Source organism: Megalops cyprinoides, chromosome 10, assembly GCF_013368585.1.
Source record: "Megalops cyprinoides isolate fMegCyp1 chromosome 10, fMegCyp1.pri, whole genome shotgun sequence".
In the NCBI taxonomy this organism is placed as follows: Eukaryota; Metazoa; Chordata; class Actinopteri; order Elopiformes; family Megalopidae; genus Megalops; species Megalops cyprinoides.
Window position 1 is genome coordinate 18,558,450 of NC_050592.1, and position 26,118 is coordinate 18,584,567.

At 40.9% G+C, this 26,118-nt stretch overlaps 1 protein-coding gene across 3 annotated transcripts; it reads left to right on the forward strand.

Annotated features, from left to right (window-relative positions):
* Positions 1-603: 603 nt before the first annotated feature.
* On the forward strand, positions 604-25,714 carry LOC118784538 (protein CBFA2T1-like). 3 transcript variants are annotated; one of them, XM_036538817.1, is made up of 11 exons: positions 604-938; positions 16,938-17,076; positions 17,446-17,708; positions 18,375-18,464; positions 19,446-19,627; positions 21,399-21,637; positions 22,211-22,305; positions 22,708-22,909; positions 23,393-23,461; positions 24,909-25,099; positions 25,357-25,714. In XM_036538817.1, exons 2-11 carry the CDS (start codon positions 16,962-16,964, stop codon positions 25,672-25,674), a joined length of 1,764 nt encoding a protein of 587 aa, XP_036394710.1. In that variant the 5' UTR covers positions 604-938; positions 16,938-16,961; the 3' UTR covers positions 25,675-25,714. The 3 variants fall into 3 exon arrangements, with proteins under 3 accessions (XP_036394710.1, XP_036394708.1, XP_036394709.1); XM_036538815.1 differs by lacking the exon at positions 604-938 and adding an exon at positions 4,313-4,408; XM_036538816.1 differs by lacking the exon at positions 604-938 and adding an exon at positions 4,313-4,408 and having other exon boundaries at positions 22,211-22,296.
* Positions 25,715-26,118: the final 404 nt, after the last annotated feature.

Sequence of the window (26,118 nt, forward strand, 5' to 3'; positions counted from 1 at the left end):
ACACATGCATACACACAGACACACACGGTTATGCGCAGATACTCTGAGAGTCATTAGCAGCTAATACAGAAAAAACAAAAGTGTTGTATTTGCACGGACATATGGCTTAGTTCACCAGCTTCACTTTGTTGACAAGGACAAGTGGGAAAACAGACTGTGTGTGTGTGTGTGTGTGTGTTTGTGTTTATTTATTTTTTTTAGGGTGGGATAGGGGGCATTCAGTTGCCCGTTACCTGTCCCTCACATAAATTTGATCCAGCTCTAATATGCTCATGACGGAAGATTAACCATGTAATGTATTCCTCAGTTTACTGCGTTACATCGTTTTAGGAGCCCAAAGAAAAGATGTGCCCAGTGTCCCAGGGAGAAGATGTTGGGCAGGTGCAAGGGAAGAGATCGTATGCCATGAAGGCACTTATTTTTCAGCGCTTCCTCTGACATCCCTGACTGATCAGACCCCGCCCACTCGGTACCTAGGTGAGTAGTGCCTTGCAGTTTGGATTACAGCGCCTTGCTTCAGGACCGTTCGCAGCGGGCGCACAGCAGATTTTCTGGTCTAGCTGTGGTTACTATTCACTGCATGATTATCCGTGTTTTGAACCGTGGTTGTGAAATCTGATAACAACACTGTGACAGAAGGAACCGATATATGGTGTAGAAATTGTGGGTCTGGTTTATTATAGCGACCGCACTGTTTAATTCCGCTTTCATTCTTATTTTCTTCGTAGCCTAGTGGCTCGTTGTGGACTGATTTTGGAAGCTTCGTTTTGGACTGCGCTGGACGTCTCACGATTATTCGGACCGGCATTAAACTGGACAGGAACGTTCCTTGAAGGAATCGTATTGCTTTTGGGTTCCTGTTGGGGCCGGGGAATGGAGATAAACTACGGTCTTTGCAACTAAGTAACGAATGGTGGGAATTTCTGTCCATATTCAGTGTAAGTGACGGCTTTTTATTTAAAACATATATTAGCCTTTTTATTTATGTGAAATGCGTCTTACCCAGCCAAATGCATATTATTGGAAAAAGGTGTTTGAAAATCTGCGTTTTTAGTCTATCGGTTACCATTTATCTTTACTACATTAGCCACTAGTATAGCTATCTACATCACTGAAACGTCTCAGTAGTCTGAATTACTTTAAAATGAACATATTTCTGGATGGAAATAATGGAAATAGGCACTTTATAATAATAGCCATTTTATAATTATGACTCTACTGTTAATTAATATGGATTTATCAAATTGGTATCCAAATGTCTGATGAAGTTTGAGCCTTACTTCCCTGATATAGCTGGTGTAACTTGCAGCTAGCTAGCTAATGAAAAGCATACGTTTTTCACCAGCAGCAATGTGGTATGATGCGTATGATTAGTTGTAAACGTAATTTATCAAATTAGCGGCATGTTTACCCTTCAACAAAAACGAAATGAGAGGGGTCAAGATGCTGCGGTGATTTTTATGACTTAATCTCCATTCCCATTGCATTGAATACAGCATACTCCAGCATCCCTTGTACCACTATACGGAGATAAACTGTTGTCCTGATTATAACTTTGTAAAGAATTATGCTGTTATAAAAATACCATATTGACGATATTACAAAAATAACAATTTTACTTTCACTCAAGAAACACGGATAGGAATATGGTCAATTTTGTAACGGTGAGAAAAGCGCGATGGCACCTTACTGCGTAGAAACAAAGGATGTGTAGTTTGCACAGTAACAGCATTTGATCTTCTTTGTAATGTCTCGCACCCCAAATTAAGAGAATTCATATAACGGTGTGGGATTGAGCTAAGAATGGAATGGATTAAAGAGTTAGTATGGTAGCTACAGTTACGTGAATGATAATAATTTCCCACATAAACTAAGTAAGGTTACACTGTAACTGTAAATTATAGTCATTTTACAATGACTTGGCTAGTTTAACAGGCACTCTAGCTGAGAAAAAGAAAGTTTCATTTACTCTTCTTATTTAACTAGCAAGGTCAACTCAGAACACACTTTTAACTGACCCAGTGAAGTCAGTGTAGGGAACAGAAGGGATTCGACAGCCAATCAGGGGATGATTAGGTGGACAGGTGGAAAGAGCCCCTTTGGGGGCTGTACACCAAATCGCACCAAATTGACCTGCACACCAGGGTTAACACCCCTATACTTTCAATAATTGTCATGAGATCCTTTAATGACAGCAGTGTTCGGACCTCATTTTAGCGCCTCATGGCACCTACTATAGCACAGTGCCCTCGTCACTACACTTGGGAGTTCAAATTTACTTGGTCCAGAGGGCAGAGAGCCCCCAACTATCCCAGCAACACCACTTCCAACAGCATCCTTGTTTTCCCTTTAGGTGTCCCACGCAAGTATAATCAAGCGCAAACCCACTATATGGTGGTGTTGTATGGCTGCTGGAAATTTTAGTTCATGGAGAAAAACGTTTTAAACAAAGACATAACAGAAATGAAGAATGGACAGGACTGCATAGACAGCACAGGAATCATAAATGTCTTTCTGGTTTCTTCTGCAGAACACATTTTGTATTTGATGTATCCTTTTTCCATTCACCAAACGCCCACATGTCCTATGTTAAGCCCATTTTACGATGGTTTCAGTAATCTGCTTTCCATTTGGAAGTGGACACTTTGGTAGAGTTGACTTGCAGAGACTTTTGTTGTTGAGAACTCCCATCCTATTCCACACTGTAGCACATATTTGCCATGTGATAAGTCACGTGACTGACAATTTCTGTCTTTTTTCATTCCACGCTTGGCATAACTTTTTGCACTGTTTTTCCATTACTAAGGGTTGAAATAGAATATCCTTTTGTACACGATATGTACATTTTCTAGCCATAGCTCAAGTTTCTTTTTTTATTAGCTAGCTGTCATTATGAGTTCAAGGTGTGAGGCAAAACACATAGATGAATGAGAGAACATGTATTCAGTTGTATGAATGTATAATATGTGAAATGTAAGTGCTGTATTTTGCTCTAGATAATGGGCTAGGGAAATGGGATGAGCCAATTAATAAATTATGAATAATCGAATGATGCAAGAATGAGAAATTCAAGGTTGTTGTCATTTGTTTTATTCATTTCTGCCTCCATGCTTCTGTGGAAACTGACGACGTTAGCAAGGGAAACATATCGCTGGATGAAACAACGGCACTCTGCCAGTTCCCGCCACTGCTGGCGTACTAAATGCATTGAAATCGACTGCTGACATTGCAAACACTATGACGCACATCTTTCTCTCATCCACAGTGTGTTACCATCTGACAGGCCTATTTTAAGTTAGGAAAGGTTGGGGGGGGTCATGGTAATAAAGTCTTTCCTTTTTCGGTTCTCGCTTTGCTGCAGGTGCTGGTTACGTTCGCTGGCCTGGCTGTTCAAACTGAATTTTGAGATGTGATGTTACTGCATGGCTGCTCGTAATTGTTTTTCCTTTTTTGTGGACATAGGGCAGCTTTGACACAAAGAAAAAGTGGTAATGACAAGTTGACAGGGGTTATTGACAGATTTTTATGAACACTGGATTGATGGGTCCGTGAGCTATGTGATCAGTCATGTTCTGACATGACATGTCCCATGGCAGGGGTTTGTCTATCCACTGGAAAGTCATAAATAAAAGTCAGTAAGTGAGAAGTGTATTTCTTCTCTCCATTTTGCTGTATCTTGTGTAATTTACCCCACGTATCCAGTGCGAAAATGCAACATGGCAATCTATAACTCTTAATTATCATATAATACACGATAACCTACATTGTATTTCAGGTTTAATTTTTTCATTTGATACCTGAGAGAGGGGAGGGGAATTGTACCATTATAAAAGTGTTGATTATATTATTTATTCAAATGAAATTAGTGATCACATTACCATAAGCGGAACCATGTTGCTTCGGTTTTGTTTAGATATACGTGACAAAATCCTGAATACCACTGGTCTTAGTGGAAAGTGCAGACAGCTCACCTATCACAAGAACAGTAAATGAAAGGACTCAATTGCTCCTCTCATTCACATCACCCATAACAAACCATGTTGAATAAATTTCAAAATGCAGTTTTATCGGAGTTGCAGAAAGCACAGTTTCAATACTTGGAGCTATTTTGTTGAATTTATGATGCATCCTCTCTTTTATAAAGTATGAAGTCGTTGAACAAAAAATAACACCCCACGATGTAGAAGCTGTTATTATCTTTTGTTGACATTCAGAGGGCATTTTTCATAATCGGTTAACGCTACTTTTCCCTCTGTGTGTAATTTTATCTCTAGAATCCTTGCTGTGGCCCAAGAAAGAGGAAATGCACAAAACAAGAAAAATCACATTTCAACACAGGTGTCCTACTTATTGAACAGTTTTCTTGATGAGCTTAACCAGGAAAATTCTGTCTCTGCCATTGATGAAGGTAAAAGTGCTTTGACTCGCTGCCTCATTATTAATGTTCTTGAAATGCATATGCATTGCATTAATCATATTTAAATGCTGTAAAGAAAGCTTGCTAGAGTTTAATTAATCACAGTTTATTTGCAGTGCTTGGGAACATTGGAGCCATTTTATTTACAGACACGCACCCAATCAAAAAAAAACTGTCCTTGGTTTTGAAAGTGTATGGTTCTGGTTGTATGCCTCACTTGTCAACAGACATGTTAAAGCATTTTCTCTTGATGTACAATGGGCCATTAGTAAGCCATACAGCATTCTACAGACAAAGAGCAGCACATATTGAATGTTGCGATGTGAGGTTTAATCTTGATTTAGATGTTTGCGGTGCACCAATGGAAAACATGCAGATACTTAAACGGTATAGCATGTGGCTCAAAACAACTTTCGTTGTGCTTTTCTTTGTTGGTATAAACACTAAACACATTTGCCAGTTGAAATTATTCATTTTATTCTTAGGATAATCATTTATTGGAATATAAAATTTAGTTGTGGTTGATTTATTTGAGATCTCTCACTATAGCGATGAAAGATGGAAATGTATTACTTCCACAGTGTTATGGTAACTGCCATAGCTATGGCACAACATATGTATAGAAGTGATAATGTTTTGGTAAATACTGTTGATTTAGTGCACATGAGCGTACATTGTGTAATGTTTGGATTAAATCAATCAATTGGTGGACTTCTGGCAAAATCGCCTGTCAAAAGTAATTCAGCATCTTGCACACATCATACGCTCCCTGTGTGTTCCCACTCACAGTTTGCATGGCTGCTCAGTAGACAACAGAACATGTCTGCAGTTACCAGTTGTCATGGAGACAACCGCAGGCTTACGAGCTGATCCCCCATCTCTGCAGAGCACAGGAGGTTTCCCTGAGGAAGGGCAAGTGGGGGGGGGGGGTGGCCCAGGAAGGATAGCTGTCCCCACTCATTTAGCAGGGCTCATTAGCCATCCTGACTTTGGCACAGGTGTTGACCTCAGTGTTCTTTAACGAATGCCCAGAGTGCAACAGTAGGCATCATTGGACTCAGGCAGCAAGTACCACACCAACTGCAACGAGGATGCTTCTGTACGCTGTTGGTCAGTGTGTCTGTGGCCAGCTTGTGTGTCAATTCTGGTCATGTGAAGTCAGATTACAGACTATATATACCTCTGAAGATCTGACTTTTTGCCATGAATGTAAATGATTAGTATAAATCAATTATTATATCAAAATTCAGAAGAAACGGAAAGCATAAACATGTAATGCATGTTAGCACGGAAATACAACGAATGCTATGCAGTAAGTTGAGCATGGTTCAGATTGTTAAATAAACAGGTGGTGAACAGCTGGAAATTAGTGTTCAGACAGCAATGAACAGCAGCACCAATCTGAGCCTCACTCAGGCAAGCAGTGTTCTGCATTTTCTGGGGATATTACTTGCTCTTAATTACACGTTCAGATTTTTCTGCCTTAGTTCCTCTTTGCTTTGTGAGGACCCATAGATTGTTTCTGAGGCATGGTTTGGACTCTTACCCTCTCCTGCTGTTGCTGAGAGACTTTCTCTTTCTTAAAATGCCTCTTCACCTTTATGCAGACCTGTTTTGGAATTGCTAATTGTACATTAAGCTCATCTACTTTTCTTTCTACTCTTGCACGCTAACAGTTCCTCCATGCTTGAAGTAGAAAACTACATCTAAAATATGTACTTTTGGTTACATAGGTCCTATGTATGATTGGAATTAAAGTGTGTGTATTCTTAGGGATGGGAAATGCTGTTGTGTGCCTCTGATTCCTGAAGGCTGAAACTCTTGTCTCTGCGTCTTTCAAGAGCACAGTGCATTGTTGCAGTGAAATGCAAGCCTTTGAGAAAGCAGATAAAGGAAATTACATTGTGGAATTTAGTTTAATTTTTTTTTTTTACTGTTACAGTAAGGAATGACACAACAGTGATGTAAGATGGTTGTAACACTTGCATCAGTCTACATCTGCACCTGCTTTAATTTTTAATGTTTAGAAAGACTGTAATAAAAGTGTAATGTGCTTGAGGAGGAGTGTGCATATGCCTCCTGAAAAATGCAACTGACTATAAGAGTCAGACCTGAGGAACTGTCAGACCCGTCACTGTCTAGAAGAGCATCACTTGCTCACTCTGAGGGTGAGGTGAGGGAAGGGAGCCTGCATTCATTTTAAAAACTGGATTCAGATTCCTTGGAAAGAAAACAATGCCTAGATGTCACTGATTATTACTTTACTGTGTGAGTACAGGAGAATTTGGAGTTTTGAGGGGAGCTAACTAAACTGTTCGCAGCATGACATGAGCATGTTTGCAGCTGATGTTGGGAATAATCCCACACCAATGGAAAGTCATTTGATGACCAAAGAGGCATTTGCTGTTCTGTGAATTTAAGTGAAAATTTCTCTGTTATGAGTAGCTCAAAGAATACAGTCCAGCATTCCTGAGTGGCCACAGTATGATTCTCCTTTTTCAGCAACATTTGTTAAAATCTTACTGACAACATTATAAAGTATATTTAAAGTATATAAACGAGCACTCACGTGGTCTGAATATGAAACACTGTGTCATCATCCTCTTATTTAATTTGTTATTCATCACTTCATATTATTCTTCAGAATGTGTTTTCTTTGTAGGAGAACTGCATTTTTCTCATATGCATTCTCCATGCACTGACTTTATTTCCTCCTGTTCTGAATAATCTGATTGGCTGACACGGTGTCTTTGGTTCCACCAATATTTCTATTTTCCAGATATGTCTTAGCCTCGGATAGTATTTCCAAGCAAAAGTTCATTCAAAAGTGCTGCGTTTCTTTGTTTACAACAGGGAGTCTCAGGGAGGGAGGGATTCTCATAGTGACTTCTCTGTCTAGGGGCTTAACTTAAGCAAATGCATTTCTCTTTCACTGCCTAATGGCAAGTGATGGCTTAAGTGTTTGTGGTTACGATGGGATTTTTTTGACTATGCGCTGGTTTAATTGGAAATTGTAGTACACTTTATCATACACAGAGAGGAGAGCTCTGACAAGACAGAGTGAGAGAAAGATGCTATCTTCAATGAACAAAAGCAATACGCTGACTTTCAAAAATACACTTGCGATTCAGTCCTGTTTGGTTGTCTTTGTTTAATTTAATTAGCACACACTTCCCCACTCAAAGTCTGTGCAGTGTTTAGTGACATGTTTCTTTCAATGTGCACTGATTTATGCAGAGAGTTTAATCATTGATCTATGCAACCTTACGTGTGAAAGTGACTAAGTATCAGCAATAAGATGTGTTATGTGTGATATGGTTGATGATGATGATCTAGTAGAAGTGTTGGAATAAGAGATTGGGAGACAGTGTTTACTAACAGTGTGAAATTTCTGTGTCTAATTGGTGCATTGTGGGATACAGGAGGCATAACTGGCTTGTGTGATAATGATTGAGGATGACTCGTGTGACTTGCTTTAAGACAGAGAAGGGTATCAAGCAGGGTATTTTTTTATCCCTTCAAGGAACAAGAGAAGTGATTTATATTCATTACATTGTGTACAATTACTGATTAATTTATTCACACCTTCTGTTTGTGAAACAGCACCTGTGCTTGAAGCAGCTCGGATAATGGGGAAATTGTAAGATTAAATTAGACAATTTCATTGTCTTCACATGAGGATATCCTTTTTACAGCTGGTAAAAGTAATAAGGTAAGGTAATAGTATAACAGTGTGGTGCAATAGCATATATAAGGCTACATGTATATAGTGTGTATATGTGTGACTGAACAGAGCAGTCAACTCCAAAGATGGTGTGGAGAGAAATACAGTGTGATAGACAGGGAGCCAGACAGGGTGAGGCTAGAGTGACATGAAGGAATTTGGTACGGAAGGCTTATAATTTAAACCTCTTTAAATGGTTGTAGGGAATGATTTATTAAAGTTTGTATGCAGTGCTTTATTTGATGTCTCCCATCAAACAAAGCTTGTCAGTCTAAGAACACTACTGTCAGAAAACAGCACTGACAGATCAATCAGAGGTATGGTCTTTCAGAAAAAAGGGGACACGTCTAAAATAAATTAAATCGTACAGAAACAGGTACCCCTTTCACCTTCAGTAACTGTAGATTTGAACACTGTGTTAATTATACCTACCCTGGGATCATAATCAGTGCAGCAGGGAGCTTCAGCCTGGCAGTAAAAAGCTCAGTGGGATTCTACACAATAAAAGCTAAATGTGGCAAAACTAAATTACCTGAAAATATTTTGCTCAAAATTAATACGTAAATCATAACATCAAAACATAATTTTATTGATGTTTTAGCATTTGGACCCCTTTCCTAGCCTGAAAAAAAATAAACGTGGCACATAAGTTTTCACACATTACATATAATTTGTTCATATTATTAATTTATTAATTTATTCATTGAGTAGGGACAAAAGAAGACATAACAGATATAACAAACAATGTGTTGTGTAATTTTTGTTATTAAATATTCTATTAAAATATTATACTTTAACATTTTAACAGTAACTTAATAGCATGACTGAAACTACATGCATATTGTTCCAAAATAATTTGTAAGTACATATAATATATAATAAGTGGACACCCCAATATGAAAATAACCCAGATCCTCCAAATCTACAAAGGAATGTCTTCTTTCATTTTTTTAGGGACCAATATTTCAGTCAGTCTTACACAGGTTGGCTTGGAATAAGAAGCTGAAAAATAGTACCATCATTGACATACACTGCACATACACAGACATGCATACAGACACTACAGCATACAGTAAGTTATAACACACATTTTTTTACACCTTTGATGAGTGTGTCTCAGTCCAGAGTATACACTGCAGAAAGCATTTCTTTCATCTGCATATTATTTTTTTGTTATTCAAGCAAATCATTGAAACTTCGCATTGCTTACATTGCAAGAGCTGCAAGGGTAATGTCTTTGGTACAAAACAGAGAGGGAAGCATTCATCCCATTCTCAGTCTTGGTCTTAGCTTCCTTTATTTCATAACCCCCGCTCCAGCCCCCCCCCCCCCCCAATCCCATCCACCATGCTTCCCTTGATGAGATGAGTTTCTGCCTGCTCCCCCAAGCATCGTTCCGCCCGAGGAGAGTCCATGGCCACATGTGCTCCTGTCATCCCAGCTCACTTCTGCTCCGTGTGCAGTGTGGAGTGGCAGCTCTCCATCTGTCTCTGCCCGGATCCTGCCCCTAGCGTCTGCCTGATAGTGGCCCTGCGTGGGTGCCCTTCTCACTCTGCACTCCAAGGGAGGAGGCATTGGGCACACACACGTACACACACACACATACACACACAGCACAAACACACACACAGGGACACACACAAATGCATCCATACACACAAACATGCGTACAGGCACACACTAATATGCATACAAACATGCAGAGCATGAAGATACACACTTGCACACAAACACACATGGGCATGTATGGAGAAACATGTACAACTACTCGTCACACAATCACCCAATCACCCAATGAATACTAGCTATCCTGATGCCCTAAAATATGAACATAAATAAAACAGACCAAGTTGATGATGAAAAAGGGTATTTCTGTGAAAAAGCAAGGTCAAAAAGGCAGAGCAAATATATCACTGTATGCTGCACTTTCAGTCCATTGTTTCTGGTAGATCAGGCTGCATGACTCATTAGCATCACATCAGATGCTGTCCCTCACAATACAACAAGGACAAAAAATCTCCTGCAGAGGTGCATCCACCTCATCAGTCCTTGGTTTAGATTGCCAGACAGCCAGCATTTGTTGCATCAAGAAGGGACATCTGGCCATGTGGACAGTAGTTATATATGTTCCACCTCCATGAAGAGAAGACTCCAGGTCCTTGACCTCTTACGTGCTCCACTCTTGCAAACACCAACTCAGACCTTTTTTATGCATGTGTAAAGTCAGATTGTTGATTGAATAAATGTGCAAAGAGGTTTCATTCACATTTGTGGTAGAAATCTCTATCATCTGAGACCAAATGCCTCAGTTTTGTTTGACATGAGTTACGTAAATGGTTTTTGTGTCTTCTGTACGTAATTGTGTTTAGTATTTTGCAAAAATGTGCTCAACATTAGCATGTTGTGTGTCAGCAATGAGAACTGACTTAATGTTTTGCACAATAAGTTTCTATTGTACTTCTTTGAGTCATGTCAGTGGTCGAGTGGACCAGAGCTTCATTCAGCGTGACTTAATATAACAAGACAAACACTGTCATTTTTGAAAACTGGTAAACTAGAAAACTTCCCTGTCCTTTCCTTTTGCCACTGATTATTTATGAATGAACTCAGCAGTGAGCCCAAAGCCCTGCTTCTCCGCCCACACCTGGCTCCACATCCAGCTGAGACTGGCACAGAGTGTGTCACAGTGTGTCCATACGCTGGAGTTCAGATGGAGGCAGCAGTAATAGTTCTCTCTGTTGGGGAGGTCATACACATAGAGTGCGGCAATATGTCGGTAGCGTCTGCTGGACAATGTTGGCAGTGATGCAAAGCAAGGTGTGAGGAGAGAGGGGTGGTGAGGTATCTAAGAGCACTGCCTGGTCCACAGGTAACGTGAGCGGCAGTGTAGCATAGTGGTTAAGGAGCAGGACTTATAACTAAAATGTTGCTGGTTTGATTCCCCACTTAGGCTTGTTACTGTAAGTACCTTGGGCAAGGTACTTAATGATAGCTATATTATTGGGCAAGGTACTTAACCCACAATTGTCTCAGTAAATATCCAGCCGTATAAGTGAATAACATTAAAAAAAAAAAAACAGAACTGTAAGTCGCTCTGGATAAGAGCGTCTGCTAAATGCCAATAATGTAATGTAATGTAACATAGACAGGAAGAGCGAGGACAGGTAGGCCGCTGGCACTGCGTGTGTTGGGATGGCTGGAGGAGCACGCTCAGAAACACTCACAGATGGGGCAGCAGTGTGGTGTAATGGTACATTTCAGGACTTATAAAGGAAATGTTGCCAGCTGAATTCCCAGGTGGGCCACTGCTGTTATGCCCTTGGGCAAGGTGCTTAACCTGAATTGCCTCGGTAAATATCCAACTGTGTAAATGGATTACATGCAAATAAAAAAAAAAAATTCTCAGCTAACTTAGAAACCCTCACAGATGGTAGCGTGGATCAGGATGTCCTTTTGTCATGCAGATTATAAAAAAGAAACCATTTAGGCTAATCGCAGTTATATTTATTATGCACTGACCCCTGAGTTCTATCACATATAGCAAAGAGAAATAACTGTTATTATATTGTACAGGAGTTTTTTAAATGAATGGACCGCAGGTGTGTGATTTAAGCACTGTCAGTTCCATGGACCCCTCTGATGCCATCATCAAATTCATCTGGTATGTAGCTCACAACCCTGAGCTGTCAGCCTTCCCCATTACAGATTCCTGCTGCGCTCCTCATTCTACTGCTGCTGTTAATTTGACCTGTCCCTGATCATTTGATACACTTTGTCTATACTTTATGCAAGCATACTTGTTTTTGAAATTCTCTCTCCTGTGTAGACCTGCCGCATCAAGAGTAGGCTGACTATTTTGATGTTACAAAACAGTGTTGCCTATTGTTCTCCTCTCAAAGACTGATTGCACAGAGCCAAGTGCCAATTTTACTTTTCTTAGTACAATAACTAACAATGGAGGGAAAAATTATTTAAGCAATGTTATTTCTTCTTTGTCTGTGCAATTCTGTGGGATGGGATGTAGAATTGTTACCATGGATACAGTAAGTTAATTACTGTACAGTACATCATTTTGATGGGCAGTAATAGAGGGTTCCTTGAAACTGGAGCAGATTTGCATAAGATTGACGTTCTGAGTGGCACACAGCTCTGCAAGGGTGGGGGATGCGATACATGATGTAGCTGGTGAGAGAATTTGGATTTTTGTGGGGATACAGGGCAGTATGCTTTACAGTGAGATGGTCAGTGAGCAATGAGAGATTAAGGCTTCATGACCCCCAAAATTAATGGCTCTTACGTTTGACATCAGTGATGAAAAGGTACCATCTGTTTTTTCAATGGAGATCATTTGAGTGCATTTGAAGTTGGCTTTTGAGAAGCCTCACTCCACTGTGATGTGAGTGTGCCCCTAATGGGAGCAGCTCGGCTTCGATATGATGTGACTGGTGTTTCTGCTGCAAGACCATGGCAACCTAACTAGCACCCAGACAAGCAGCTGGGTTAAGAACCTCCTCTAAGTCACACGTTACCCCCAAAACTCTTTCAGTCTCTTTTCAAAAGCATACTCAATTTCTTTCTAAGAATTAATAAATAACAAAACACAAAAACCCAAAATGTCAGGGTTTTTTTTTTTGGGAGGGGGGGGGGGGGGGGGGGGGCTTGCTGTGTAATGACATTAGGAGTGTGTGCCAACTCAAACAAACGATTAACAAACCAAACAAAATGTGCAAGTGTACATGTATGAGGTGCATGTGGTCCTAATCCTAACAAACAGCTTTTCATTTAGTTCAAAATGAAATTTTATCTCTTTGCTGTGATTTCATGTCTTTTAGTATAATTTAATTTAATCCAGCCTCTATCATAATATGGTGTAGTATTCCATGTGACGTACACAAACAACTGTAATGCCACAAAATTAGAGAAATTAGGAGAAATGAGTCTTAATTAGTAAGTAGAAGAATTAGTAAGGTGGAAGTATTCAGCAGTATGAAGCTGTGTTGGTTTCTGCTCTGAACACTGAACCTAGGGGGTTTTAAAGCTTCAGCCCTGGCTGTGCCTCTGCTATCTTCTATCTTCTGTAAACAAGGTTTCACTAATTGTTGTCCGTTACTGTTAATAAGGCCTATTTCAACTGGGAGTGGTTTAACTTTCTATTATCCTCCAGTAGTGCTATGGAAATGAACACCACAGAACACAGTGTTCTCACTTTCTCACTCACGTATGTTGTATGCAGTAGAAAGCTCTTGTGATGAGTTGGAATGACACCACATCTCATAGCGTGGTCACTTGCAGGAGTGGGGGTGAGGACATAGTCTTTAAACTAAGGGCTCAGAAATGTGGACAGTTGGAATAAACTTTAGGGGCAGACAAGTCCCCTGGAGAAATACATAAATACATGAATAGGTGAATGCATTCATTAATACTTGCAGGAAATAAACTGAGGGGAGCAGGGACATTAGGTGCGTTTTCCTGACAAGCTGTGGGTTTGATGGAAAGTTCCATCTGGTGCTGATGGCGGCATGGTGTATTAGTGTGCTGTGAGTTCCAAATGTATTCTGGGGAGAGACCTCACCTGCATACCAATTCCACTCCCCCAACCCCCAACCCCTCTGTCAACTCCTCCCCCCCAAACCCCACCCCCGATAGTCATCCTAATGTGCCTGTCTGACACTTGCCTCAGAATGGTAATAATCTGATATCTTTCTTTTGTCCTCGCACTGACTCACCATCTCTCTTTCTTCCCCTTCACTCTCTCAGATTCTAATTCCTTTATCCCTCTGGGTCTTTATCTTTTCTCTGTACCTCTCTCACTGTATCTGTCTTTTTCCTTTCCCATTCACTCAGTATCTGTCTTTTTCCTCCCTTTTCCCTCTCTCTGTCTCTCTCAATCTGTCAGTTTATTCAGATTATTTATACACTTACAATGCTTCACTGTCTTAAGTACTTTGGACATGTTTGGCTAATATATTTTATGATGACATTGACATAAAACTGCATGTCACATTTATAACAACTAAGCTACTAAACCTCAAACCTTACTAAACCTTAACTACTTAAACCAATTGACATAGGCTATCATATGATGCCATGTCCATACTAAGATCTACTAAGTCAGAATATCATAATAACAGCAAATATTATATAGATTAGAACATTATATAGATAACAATTCAGTTTTGTGAAAAATATGTACTCATCCATTAATTATTCATGTTTTCAAACCTACACATTGCAGACAGCTACCCAGGTAACTTTCAGGAATGAAAGAATGATGCAGGTGTGTGTGAATGTGTACAGCTGTGACTGTGGGGGATAGTGTGGGACAAGTGGGTAACTTTCAGCAGTGAAAGGTCCTCAGATTTGTTTATATAAGGTTACAGTGACATGTAAAATGTTGTCACAGATGTTTTCTGTCTGCTCACAACAAAAACCCTTGGGGGTCTTTAAAATTTGGCTCTTGATCTGACACTGTTATTCCAGACATGCTCTTGTTGAAGAGGTCAAGGACAGTGGTCAGTCCTTGTGTATTTTTATCATAGAATGTGAGACTAAGCACCAGCTTTTAAGAGGCTTTGAAATAACACTGATCCTAATAATGTGATTTGTTATTCATGACATTGTGCTGGAGGCAAATAAGGGGTGCCAGATTTTATCTGCAGTGTAACAGCAACTGTTACAGAATATATGCAGTGTATGCATTGTGCATTCATAGATAGGTGATGTGTGCTTTTGTACTTTTTTACTTTATTGTCCTGGTTACTGTGTCCATTGCTTTGAGCAACTAACAAATAAAATATACACTACTACTAAAAGTTATATTTTTAGGCACAGTTATTAAAAGTTATTATTATTATTAGGGACAGAACAATTATGTTTATAACAGAGAAATGTTATGACAAGTGCTATTATGACTTCAATAGCATGAGTTGCAAAAAATGAGAAAATTGTACTCCTGAACACAGCAGACTGATCAGTAATGTTGCCACTGGTAGTGAAAACCATTAGGATGTGATGTGAAGTTAAGGTCTTCGGAACACTTTTCTGCTTAAATAGGCAGCTGTGTGTCCTCAGTTAATGGAGATTCATAATGCCACAACATGCCTTGAAATGCATTAAAAGACCTCTCTTTGCACATAAAGTGGAAAGCACTTCTGTCTTCTCCTATTCCGAGCACAAGAGAATCATTTAGCATTTTAATATCTCTTCTGATATTATCTATGAAATATTTATTAAGTTTCCACTGTCCTCTTACTTTTCAAGGCCCAGATGAAGCATATGGCCATTTATACAAACTGAGTCAAGGTACTCATTTTAATGGGATGTTGTTATGGTGAATGGGATATGTATTATTGATAGTGTATGTTAAACATATCATATGTTTTTATCTCATTAAAATTGCACAGGCCTTGAATTGGGAGCACAACACCTGCTACAACAGTTACAATGATGTGCTCAACAGCTGATCATTTTCTCTGAAGAGTTCAGCCTTTTATACAAATCCCTGTTGGTAAGGGGGAGGTACAAGGTAGTAGGCAGCACCCAGATTTTAATGTATAATAAATAAATAAATAAATTAGGGATATAACTTAGTAACATAATAGGTATTTTGTATTTAAATGAGGTGATTTAAAATATTTTTGCTTAATATTTGAATGTCGGTTGGCAGATGAATAATGCAAATCAGTCACTGCTCCTGTTTCTTCATCCGAAAAACTTCAAACTTCAAACTTCAGACCTTCAAATTTCCACACATGAAATTTTCACTACATTTCACATTCATATTTTTTTCAAAAGCAGCTTTGAAAAGGGCATCTTATTGTTAAAAAGGAACAAAAGAATACGCCTTGGGTGCAACTGGAAACCCACCATCTGAGACTGATTGATAGAATGTTCTGTTTGTTTGAACATGCCGAGAAATAGTTGCTTTCTAAAACTGCTGATGTGTTTGGAGGCAGAGACTTAAAGACAAAGTGCATTTCAGTTAGATTAGGTATATGTCTTAGAATTAATGGGCATGTAGTTTTCTGTCATATGTGATTCTGTCTGTAGTGTTTTCTCCCTGTGGCCTGTTCAGTTACTGGATGACATCACGAGCAAGGAACAAGTCACAGGTGTTAAAGAGTTTCCCACCCCCCACTCTCACTCTTACCCACACACGGGTGCCCCCCACCCAGAGGCAGTTCTAATCGTCTGTGTGAGACTCATTACCGCCTCTCCTGGGTACCGGTACCAAGGTGTTTACGGTTACCGTGGCGATGAGTGGGCGAGCGGGATGGTCATTAGGGGAGAAGACATCTGCCTATCTTGCAGGACAGGCATGCCGGTCGTGCAGCAGGCAGGCTAATGAGCGCCATGCCATCTGAGCCCTGCCTCGGAGAACCGCCACGCCGGGGGGTTCGCTCAGGGCTCAGGGCTCGTTAGACCTGTTTGGAGTGCTGCAGTCCATCCTGCTTTTGGGAAGGGCTCTGTGTTGTCAGCTTTACAGTTGGATAGGTGATGAGGAGGGCTGGTCAGGGGATGTAACTCATTACCAGGAGGATGTAGGTTTGAATTCCCTCCAGCCTAACGCTCTTATGGCCAACTGTGACCTGTGGCGTAAACCATCACAGTACTCCAGCAGAGGTAGGCAGGCCATGGAATGAACTATAGAACCTGTAACCTTGAAATTATTCATCTAGCGGTGCAAAAGTTGCCCTGGATAAAGGCATCAGCTGAACAGATCAGTAAATATTAACTGTGTATCTCTCTTTCTCTCTGGTGCTCTCTGTCTCTCTCTGGCATTCTTTTTCTCCCCAGATTGTACTGAGAAGCACTCCCATCATGCCAGACTCACCTGCAGATGTGAAAACACAATCTAGGTTGACTCCACCCACTATGCCACCACCACCTCCCAAGCAGACAGCCCCCAGGACCAGCTCCTTCTCCCCAACCACATGTGAGCATGAGCCACCCCACTCCCGCCTCCCTAAAACAACACCACCGCATACATATTACGAGAACACTTTTCTGCTAGTTCTGGGTGTGCATGTTGGTGTACCAACTATGGTGCAATGGAACATTTGGTCGAGCCAAGTCGAGTATTAATTGAATTTTTATTTCAATAGTTATCAAATGCTCTTGAAGTATCCAGATTTCATGCTCATTTTTTGTGCTAGATTTTGTGCGCTATTGTAATCTCTTTGCCATATGCATTCTATATTGTCCTGGTAAAGGGTTTCTGCTAAATAGCAAATGTAAGAATGCATATATATCTATTTAGAAGTCCTTAGTGGAAATAAGTGCTTTTTTGTGTTTTCCTCCACAGTAACAGTAACCAATGGCAACAGCCACTCTCCCATTGCATCGAACAGAGCCTCCTCTCCGCCCAGCAGTTTCAGTAACGGACCTTCCTCCTCTTCCTCGTCCTCTTCCTCCTCTTCCTCGCTGGGGAATCCGCAGCTCCCTCCGGTGTGTGGTGCGCGCCAGCTCAGCAAACTGAAGCGCTTCCTCACCACACTGCAGCAGTTCGGGGGGGACATCTCCCCGGAGATCGGAGAGAGGGTGCGAACGCTGGTGTTGGGCCTGGTGGTGAGTGTGGCCTGCCTAACCCTCACCCTCACCCTAACCCTAACCCCTTGACCTGCCAGGCCCTTTATATATCAGCATACAGTTTGCATTTTATTTACATATTTATTACTTTATTTCATTTATGTATTACCTTGCTTCCATATGCAGCATTGTATGCAATACTATGGGCAACAGTGAGGTGTAGTGGTTATGAAGCAGGACTTGTAACCTGAATCTTGCCGGTTTGAATCCCTGCTGGACCCTGCTGTTATCCCCTTTGGAAAGATACTTAACCCAGAATTGCCTCATTAAATATCCGGCTGCATAAAGGGATACAACTGTAGCCTCTGTAAGGCTCTCAGGATAAGAGTGTCTGCAAAATGAAAATAGTAATTTCATGAAATTACTATTTTCATTAAATGAACAAGCTGCTCTTCTAACCTATACACACTATCCTGTGTCTCCTTTTTATGCTGCTAATGTGAGTTTGGGTACACACACGCTCCGTTTATGGCTTTTCTAGAGCCTACCCTACACTCCACATTATTAAAGCTTCCCCATTTTCAGTCTTTCAATCATTATTAGCTTAGGATTTTGCTTCTAATCACAGTCCAACCACAATATCCTGTAATTTTATTATATGCTTCTGCATATATTTTCCCCTCTCTTTTCTATGCTATCCGACAGAATTCAGCCTTAACCATAGAAGAATTTCATTCTAAACTGCAAGAGGCAACAAACTTCCCACTGCGACCTTTCGTCATCCCATTTCTGAAGGTACTACACAAGTCACTGGTCTCAATGCCATTTCAATAGTTCTGTATGAAAGCAGATGTGTAATTATACATTCTTCCTTGTTTTAAGAATGATGTCATAATTTTCTCTGATCTATAGTATTGCAGCACCCTTCACCTTTGTGAAGTGAAGTCTGATGCAGTATTATAGGTCAGAGTTAAGTAATGTGGGTATGTGATTGTGATGTAAGCCTATGTAACTCACATGGTTGTTCTTATGTGGCTCCTATGTTTATTTGTCTGGCACTCTCTGTGCTATTAGATCGGGATAGGCTTTCCTTATGACCTCTTTAAACACTACATTGTACGAATGCTTGCATCTGATTGGCTGCATGCTATCCTCTGTGTTTTTGCTTGATTCCTTATCACTAATGTGTCCATTGCCATTCTTACTGAATCTAAGGCCTTTTGCTTGCAGCGCTTACTATAAGCGTTATATGTATGTTTTAACAACAGCTATATAACATAATAATAATAATAATAATAATAATAATAATAATAATAATAACAATTCTGTGCAAATGGTAAAATGTAATGTTCTGGCAAGATCTTTTTTTTAATAGGAAACTTATGTAATTCTTTTGTAATAACTGTAGATTACTGGATTAATGCGTGACTATGTTTTTTGCAAACTGATTTGAAAGATAATTTTGTGTTTTTGCAGAAACACAGGTTGTCTTAATAATCATGACCATGATCATAACCTTAGCTAAAAGTCTACAGTCTACTAAGTCCTAAGTCTACTAAAGTCTACTAAATCTGACCCTAAACTTAACCACAGCCCCTTGTGTTATTACTACTTACATCCTATGCTAACTTATATACTAACTGAGTATTTCCTGAGTATTTATTTACCCACTCAATTTAAAGTGTGCCTGCTGAATGTAAATCACCCACTGCTATTGAAAAAGCACACTGGAGAAACAGAGAAATGTCTGGCATGTTACTTTGGCTCCCCCTACAGGCCAACCTGCCACTACTGCAACGGGAGCTGCTGCACTGTGCGCGAACAGCCAAGCAGAACCCTGCCCAGTACCTGGTGCAGTATGAGCAGCTGCTCCTTGACACCAGCAACACCTCGCCTGTGGACTCCTCTGAACTGTTGCTAGATGCTAATGAGAACAGCAAAAGGAAGACACCAGACAGGTGGGGCCAAAGTACCTAGTGTAACCTGATGCTTTGATGGGATGTACAGAATGACCAGTGATGAGTCACATTGAAAGACATTGGAAGCTGAGAATATATATTACTATGTGGAGGCTTCTTGTATGCGTGCTTTCAACTGTTTGTTAAATGATTAAATTCTTTGAATATGTCTGATTTCATTTCCCACTTAGTACCATAATGTGCTTGGTGTTGGGGATAAGCACAAGTATATCAGCACTGGCCTCAGTAACTTTAATACCATTAAATGGTATTAGTATTAAAATATAGCAGACACAGTCCTTTTTTTAGATGTATTCAAAATATTCTAAATTACGTTTCTTTGAATTTATGTCTCCCATCATATATTCCTTCGCTTAATGTATGTGTGTCTGGATTTGCTTGAAAATATATTTCTAAGAGCATGTGGGCCTCGGAGCCCCAGGATAAAATAACACAGCCTCCCCAGTGTCTCTGTGTGTGTAAACTGCAGATGCTGGTGCTGCTTCCCCAGGAAGCGCAGCCAGCTGCCACAGACCGCTTTGATCCAGATCTGCCCGGCGGGCCTCGTTACATGTCGCGCATTTCCTGTCAGGCCGTGCCTTTTCTTTAATGATAGGCAATACGTTCTACCATCATCCGTCGACTTTGGTCATCATCATAGACGCTAAAGTACCTTTGTGCGCTGTGGGTGTTTGACAAGGATCCTTCTTCCTGGCTCAGCAAAGCTCTGCAGAAAGCTCTGTGAAAATATTCCATCATTTAATTCCTTTGAGATTGTGGTGAGATTGTGGGAATAACCGGGTAGTGAGAGGGGGGAGTCGGGGTTTGTTGTGTTACATATGGTCGGTCATGGATGAGCAATAGAAGAATAGAAGAAGAATAGAATTCTACTGAGATGGCTCATTAAAGAGTTCCAACTGTTTCTGCTGTGGTAGCAGAGAGAGCAGGCAGGGGAGGCTTGGTGGGGTGGGGTGGGATCCCTGCAGCCGGCTGTTTGAGTAACTGGGGGGTGTGGGCAGGGATGGATGGACCAGAGCTGCATCACCCAAATATATACCCCTCTGTGGAGAGTGATAGGGTGTGTGGGATCCTTTCAGGTATCACAGCTTGGAGACATTGATCTGGGAGACTTCAGGACTGCCATTTCATAGGTGGAACATGTTGCAGTACAGCACACATTAGCACTTGAATTTCTGCTTCTGATGTGAAAGCGATGCAGGACAATATGAGACACACCACAGTCACCACAATGCGTAGACGCGTTATCAAACTAATCAATCCGATCACACAGAGGCTTGTATGGTACCCATACTTTGGGGACCACAGTTCTTCCAGAAATAAAGCTGGGCCCTGCTTCTTATGTTGCTATACTCTTCAGACCAGCATATATTCATGAAAATTAAGACAAGGCATTTGCACATCACATGCTTTTTATTGATTTACCAGCAAGGATCCAGTGCACATTGAAGGATTTATCAATCAATCAAACCAACTGATTAATTAATTAGAAGAGTGCTTTTAACAAAGGACTTGTAACAGCGCACTTTACAGAGTGAATAAAAAAGAAACAACGTTACAAGATATTTCGAATGAAGTGGATAGAGGAGGAAGAGCAGTTGGACCATGACAACAGAGAACAAATCACTTAAAGCGATAACACTGAAACAATAAAATGTGCACAAGTATCACAAAAAGATTAGCGTAAGGGTTAAAAACCCCAACAGTAGGCCTCAGACATGTGAATGAGCTAACCGCCTTCTTTCCTCCCTAGAGCCAAAGAGAATGACTTTGACAGGGAGCCCTCGAACTTGGATCCTCCCAGCAAGAGGCCCTGCACAGTGAGCCCCGGCCTGCGCTTCAGCCCCAATGGTGGTCCATCGTACCAGCCCAACGGCCTGCCGCACCCTGCTCCACCCCCCCCTCAGCACTACCGCCTGGAGGACGTGGGCATCGCTCGCCTCCAAAGGCACTCTGCCCACCGGGAGCTCAGAGACCGCCCCAGGCCGCTGGGTGAGTAGGGCAGGGTATTGTGAGGGTGGGAACATACCCCATGCTGAGAGTAGCTGGACTCTTCCAGGAGTCCTTAAATAGAACCTCAAACACAGTCATTTTTACATCAGCAGTGGTTTCACATTTCCTCAGCATAGCAAAAAAATGTAATGCCCTTAAAATACAGGCAATAGACCAGTCATGGCTAATGTCTTAAAAATAGTGGAGCCAGAGAACATTCATGTTAAGCAACGTTGGCCCTTAACCTGTTCTACCTTTTTTTGTCATCATTAGCAAGCTTACTAATTCTCTTGGCAGAAAATTCCTTTTTATTCAACTGTGTCTCATGTCGTAGTGTTACCTTAGTGTGCTTCTCATTGAGTAATTTCAATTAAAACAAAGAAACTGGGTCTTGTTAAATAATTTTAAGTACATAAAAATGTAATGTCAATATATCTTTGTTCCTTTCTGGCCAATACATGTTAACAGAGTTAAATGTTAGCTGAGCCTACCTCAAGAATTTCAATGCTCAGTTACCTTGTGTGATCTGTGCAAATGACAAATAAAAGATTTTGACTTTGACTTTGACAATAGTGATGCATGGAGCAGGTCAGGAGGGGGTCATCGATCACAGGCTCACTGACAGGGAATGGGCAGAGGAGTGGAAACACCTTGACCATGTAAGAAAAGTAATAGCATCTTTTTATTACTGTGACTGTAAACAAGTTTGCCTGTGTATTGTACAGTGTGTGTCATTAAGGGATCCCAATGCATTTAAGCACAGTGGCTACAGAGCAGTATAGCTGTTGGATGGCTTGATGAATACAGTCATGGCCTGAAGGATGTCTGGCTGTTTGCTTCAGCTAACACCAAGATACCCAAGAAGCCACTTGGTATTGAATGTTTTTGCTCTTTATGGTAAATGTTGATATTGAGTTTGGTTTACCAGATTTTAGAAATATGAAATGAGTCTTTAGGTTTAAATGACTTTAGTTGGTTTGATTTGAGTAACATCCAATTTATAGGTAAATTGGAAGTAAATACAATGAATACAGAAAGTAAATATAATGAATTTTGTGCACCCTTTGCAGCTGCTAAACTGCATCATGGACATGGTGGAGAAGACACGCCACTCTCTCATGGTGCTTCGCCGGTGCCAGGAGGCTGACCGCGAGGAGCTTAGCTACTGGATCCGCCGCTGCAGCGACGCCGAGGACATGAAGAAGGGCTCCGCCAACAAGAGCGCCCCCTCCAGACAGCAGAGTCCCATCAGCCAGGATGCCTCCACACCAGGTACCAAGCACGGCACTCTGGGATAGGCCTGCAAGAAGCATTGAGTTCTGATGGAAACATAAAGCTCCATGATCCTCACAGGTTTGGGCCTACTGTGTACCGTCAATAATCGACTCGTGTGTTTTAATGATGACAATTTCTGTCCTTAGCAGAACACTTTGATTCATTCAACTCAAGGAGTCAGTGGCAACAGGAAGTAGCTCCACCCATCATGGAGTCCATGGAAACTCAGCTCCATTACTACTTTGCAGCACATGTACAGTACAGACATAGGTGTACACTTAAAAGGCACCGAGGGTTCTATGAGAAAACAAAACGGCTAAAGCCTTTAGTTGGATGCATTCAGGAAACATTTACAATTCGAATAGATATTGATTGTTCTGAAAAATTCTTCATTAGTTTAGATTGTTTGGTGAATTACAGATAATAAAAAGAACAATTTCTTAAAGCTATGAGGACTCATGTTTTTCTCGTTTCTTTCAGAAATTCACAGAGAATTTCTTCACCGAACAGGGCTGGGGTACGTGCCAGAGGAGATCTGGAAAAAAGCTGGTGAGAGCTACATTTGTCCTCTCTGCCATAGGTGTCAGTCTCCATCCTGGGTGGGTGCTGGTGGTCTCTCAGTGTTTGTATTATCCAATCCTTCTGTGAATGTGAACACTGGAGGCAGAGACCAAATCCTGATTTGCACAATGTGTCTTGTTACACAAAAATATTTTATTATGGATAGAGAAGACCAAGGAGGTTTCTTGAAGAGTAACAACCCAGGTCGAAAGGCAATAATTGGCAAGCAAAAGTAACTTGTAATTATCCTCATAGAGACTCAATGGTAAAACACAGGAATGCTTTGTCCCATAACTATAATTGTTTGGTATCAACTAGAATATCCTCTACTGGTATCCAGCGCCCCATGTTTTCAGTTGTCCACACAAAGAGTACCACACCAAAAACAATGGTCTGTTTTTTTTTCTGGAATGTTACTATTGTGTGGATTTTTTGGCAGTAAATCTAGTCTTTATTGCATAGTGAGAAACATTCCCTGAAACATTTTAGGATAAACTAATAAGGAAATAGAAATATACACAGGACATGAAATATGCTATATCAATGAATATGTCAATTGATGATTTTTGATTGATGTTGAGGACTGATTTTCTTCAAGTGATGGCTAGCTGGGAAATATTTGCCCATCAAGCATAGTACTCCTTCAGTTCTCCTTCACTGATCTGCTTGCACCCTTTGGGACTGCAACAGACGTGCATCATTTAAACAGAAATCACCCAATTTGCATACACAATTAGTTAAACTGCGGATCTAATCGTGAGCAAAAAAAGGACCGCTTCTTGAATGGAATTTTGATTCCCCTTGAAAGCTCAAAGCAGAATGTACCCATCTACATTTTGAGGATATATTGTTCATAAATATTGACATGAATGTGTTTCCTCGTCAGTGCTTGAAGTGCTTTAATCATACATGCAATTTGTTAATTCAACCAAATATGAAATGAGTACAATCAGGTGAAACAAATTATTAGTTTTGCGTTCCACCAAAGAGATAAGCTGAAATTTGTTTGAACAGGATGTTAATTGGTCTTAATATTGCCGAGCTGAAAAGTACTTCTTTGGGTTTCCATTACAATTGCTTTCACTAATTTTTCAAATACTCTTCATAAATCATTGGTATGTTTTTCAAGGGATAGTGACAAAGTGCAAAAATTTCAACACAACAGCCCATCACATTGCTTCAAAGCAATTCAGAAAAACGCTTTGCTTTTTTATGTCTGTGTGAGTGTATAGGTATTTATGTTTGTAGGTGCATTTTGTGCCTGTCTGTGTTTTGGATCTGTTCATGCACCTCTGTGCGTGTGTGTGTGTGTATCTGAGAGAGAGAGAGAGAGAAATCTGCATGCATGTGAGTATGTGTTGGTGTGTTTGTGTGTGTGTATGTGTGTGTGAGTGTGTGTAAACTGCTCATAAAGAAAGCTCTTGCTGTCTTTCAGAGGAGGCTGTGAACGAGGTGAAGAGGCAGGCGATGTCAGAGCTGCAGAAGGCAGTGTCAGAGGCGGAGCGTAAGGCCCATGAGATGATCAGCACAGAGCGAGCCAAGATGGAGAGCACTGTGGCGGAGGCCAAGCGGCGAGCAGCCGAAGAGGCACTCTCCATCATTAACCAACAGGAGGACTCCAGTGAGGTGAGGCCCTGCCCTGCCTCGTACAGGGAGGTTTTACACAGTGATTGAAAGAGAACTGGAATGGTAACCCAAGGATTGTGGGTTTTAATCCTACAGGCAAGATATTGTATCTGAATTACAGTTTAGTGTGTACCAAGAACATATATCATTTTGTTCAAGACAGTTCTGACAACATTAGCATGTACTGTATGTTTTAATTTCCATGTGGTGGTGCTGAAATTTAAGCAAATTTCCCTTCCCTGCCATCTTCTGCATAGAGCTGCTGGAACTGCGGCCGCAAGGCCAGTGAGACCTGCAGTGGCTGCAATGCAGCGCGGTACTGTGGCTCCTTCTGCCAGCACAAGGACTGGGAGAAACACCACCATGTGTGTGGGCAGATGCTGCAGGGCCAGGGCCAGCCGCAGGGCGACACACCCACTACCACCAGCTCGGCGGCCACACTCCACAGCGACATGGCCAGCCCCCCGGATACACCACCCACTGTCACACCCTGCTCTGTGACGCCCCGCTCCATAACGCCCTGCTCCGTAACACCGGGCACACCCTCTGCCACTGACACAACACCCCGTGGGTGAAACCCACCCGCAAAACAGGTCACTTTCTTAAAGATAATTATTACACCACAAAGACAATGAAAATTTCTTTGGAGGCAGTGCTTGTACACTGAAGGCCAATAATGAGTCATATTGACTTATGGGTAAAAACACAAAGTTATTCTTTGCTTTCATTATTGATATTGTCATTATTATTGTTGAAGACACTAGTATTATATTATTATTATTATCATTGTTATTATTATTATTAAATAAGGCACTACAAGGTGAAGTATAAAGATTGTAGAAATTTGCAGATGATCACAGTTTACTTCCACACTGTTATGCTCTTTTTCCAGAAGATGGGATTCCAAACAAGCTGACCTCATAGTAAGACACAACAAACCAGGGGATTATGATATGCTGTTCATAAAGCGATAATTGTGCTTAAAAATACGAAGAGAGTGGAAGAAACCTTGTCACAAC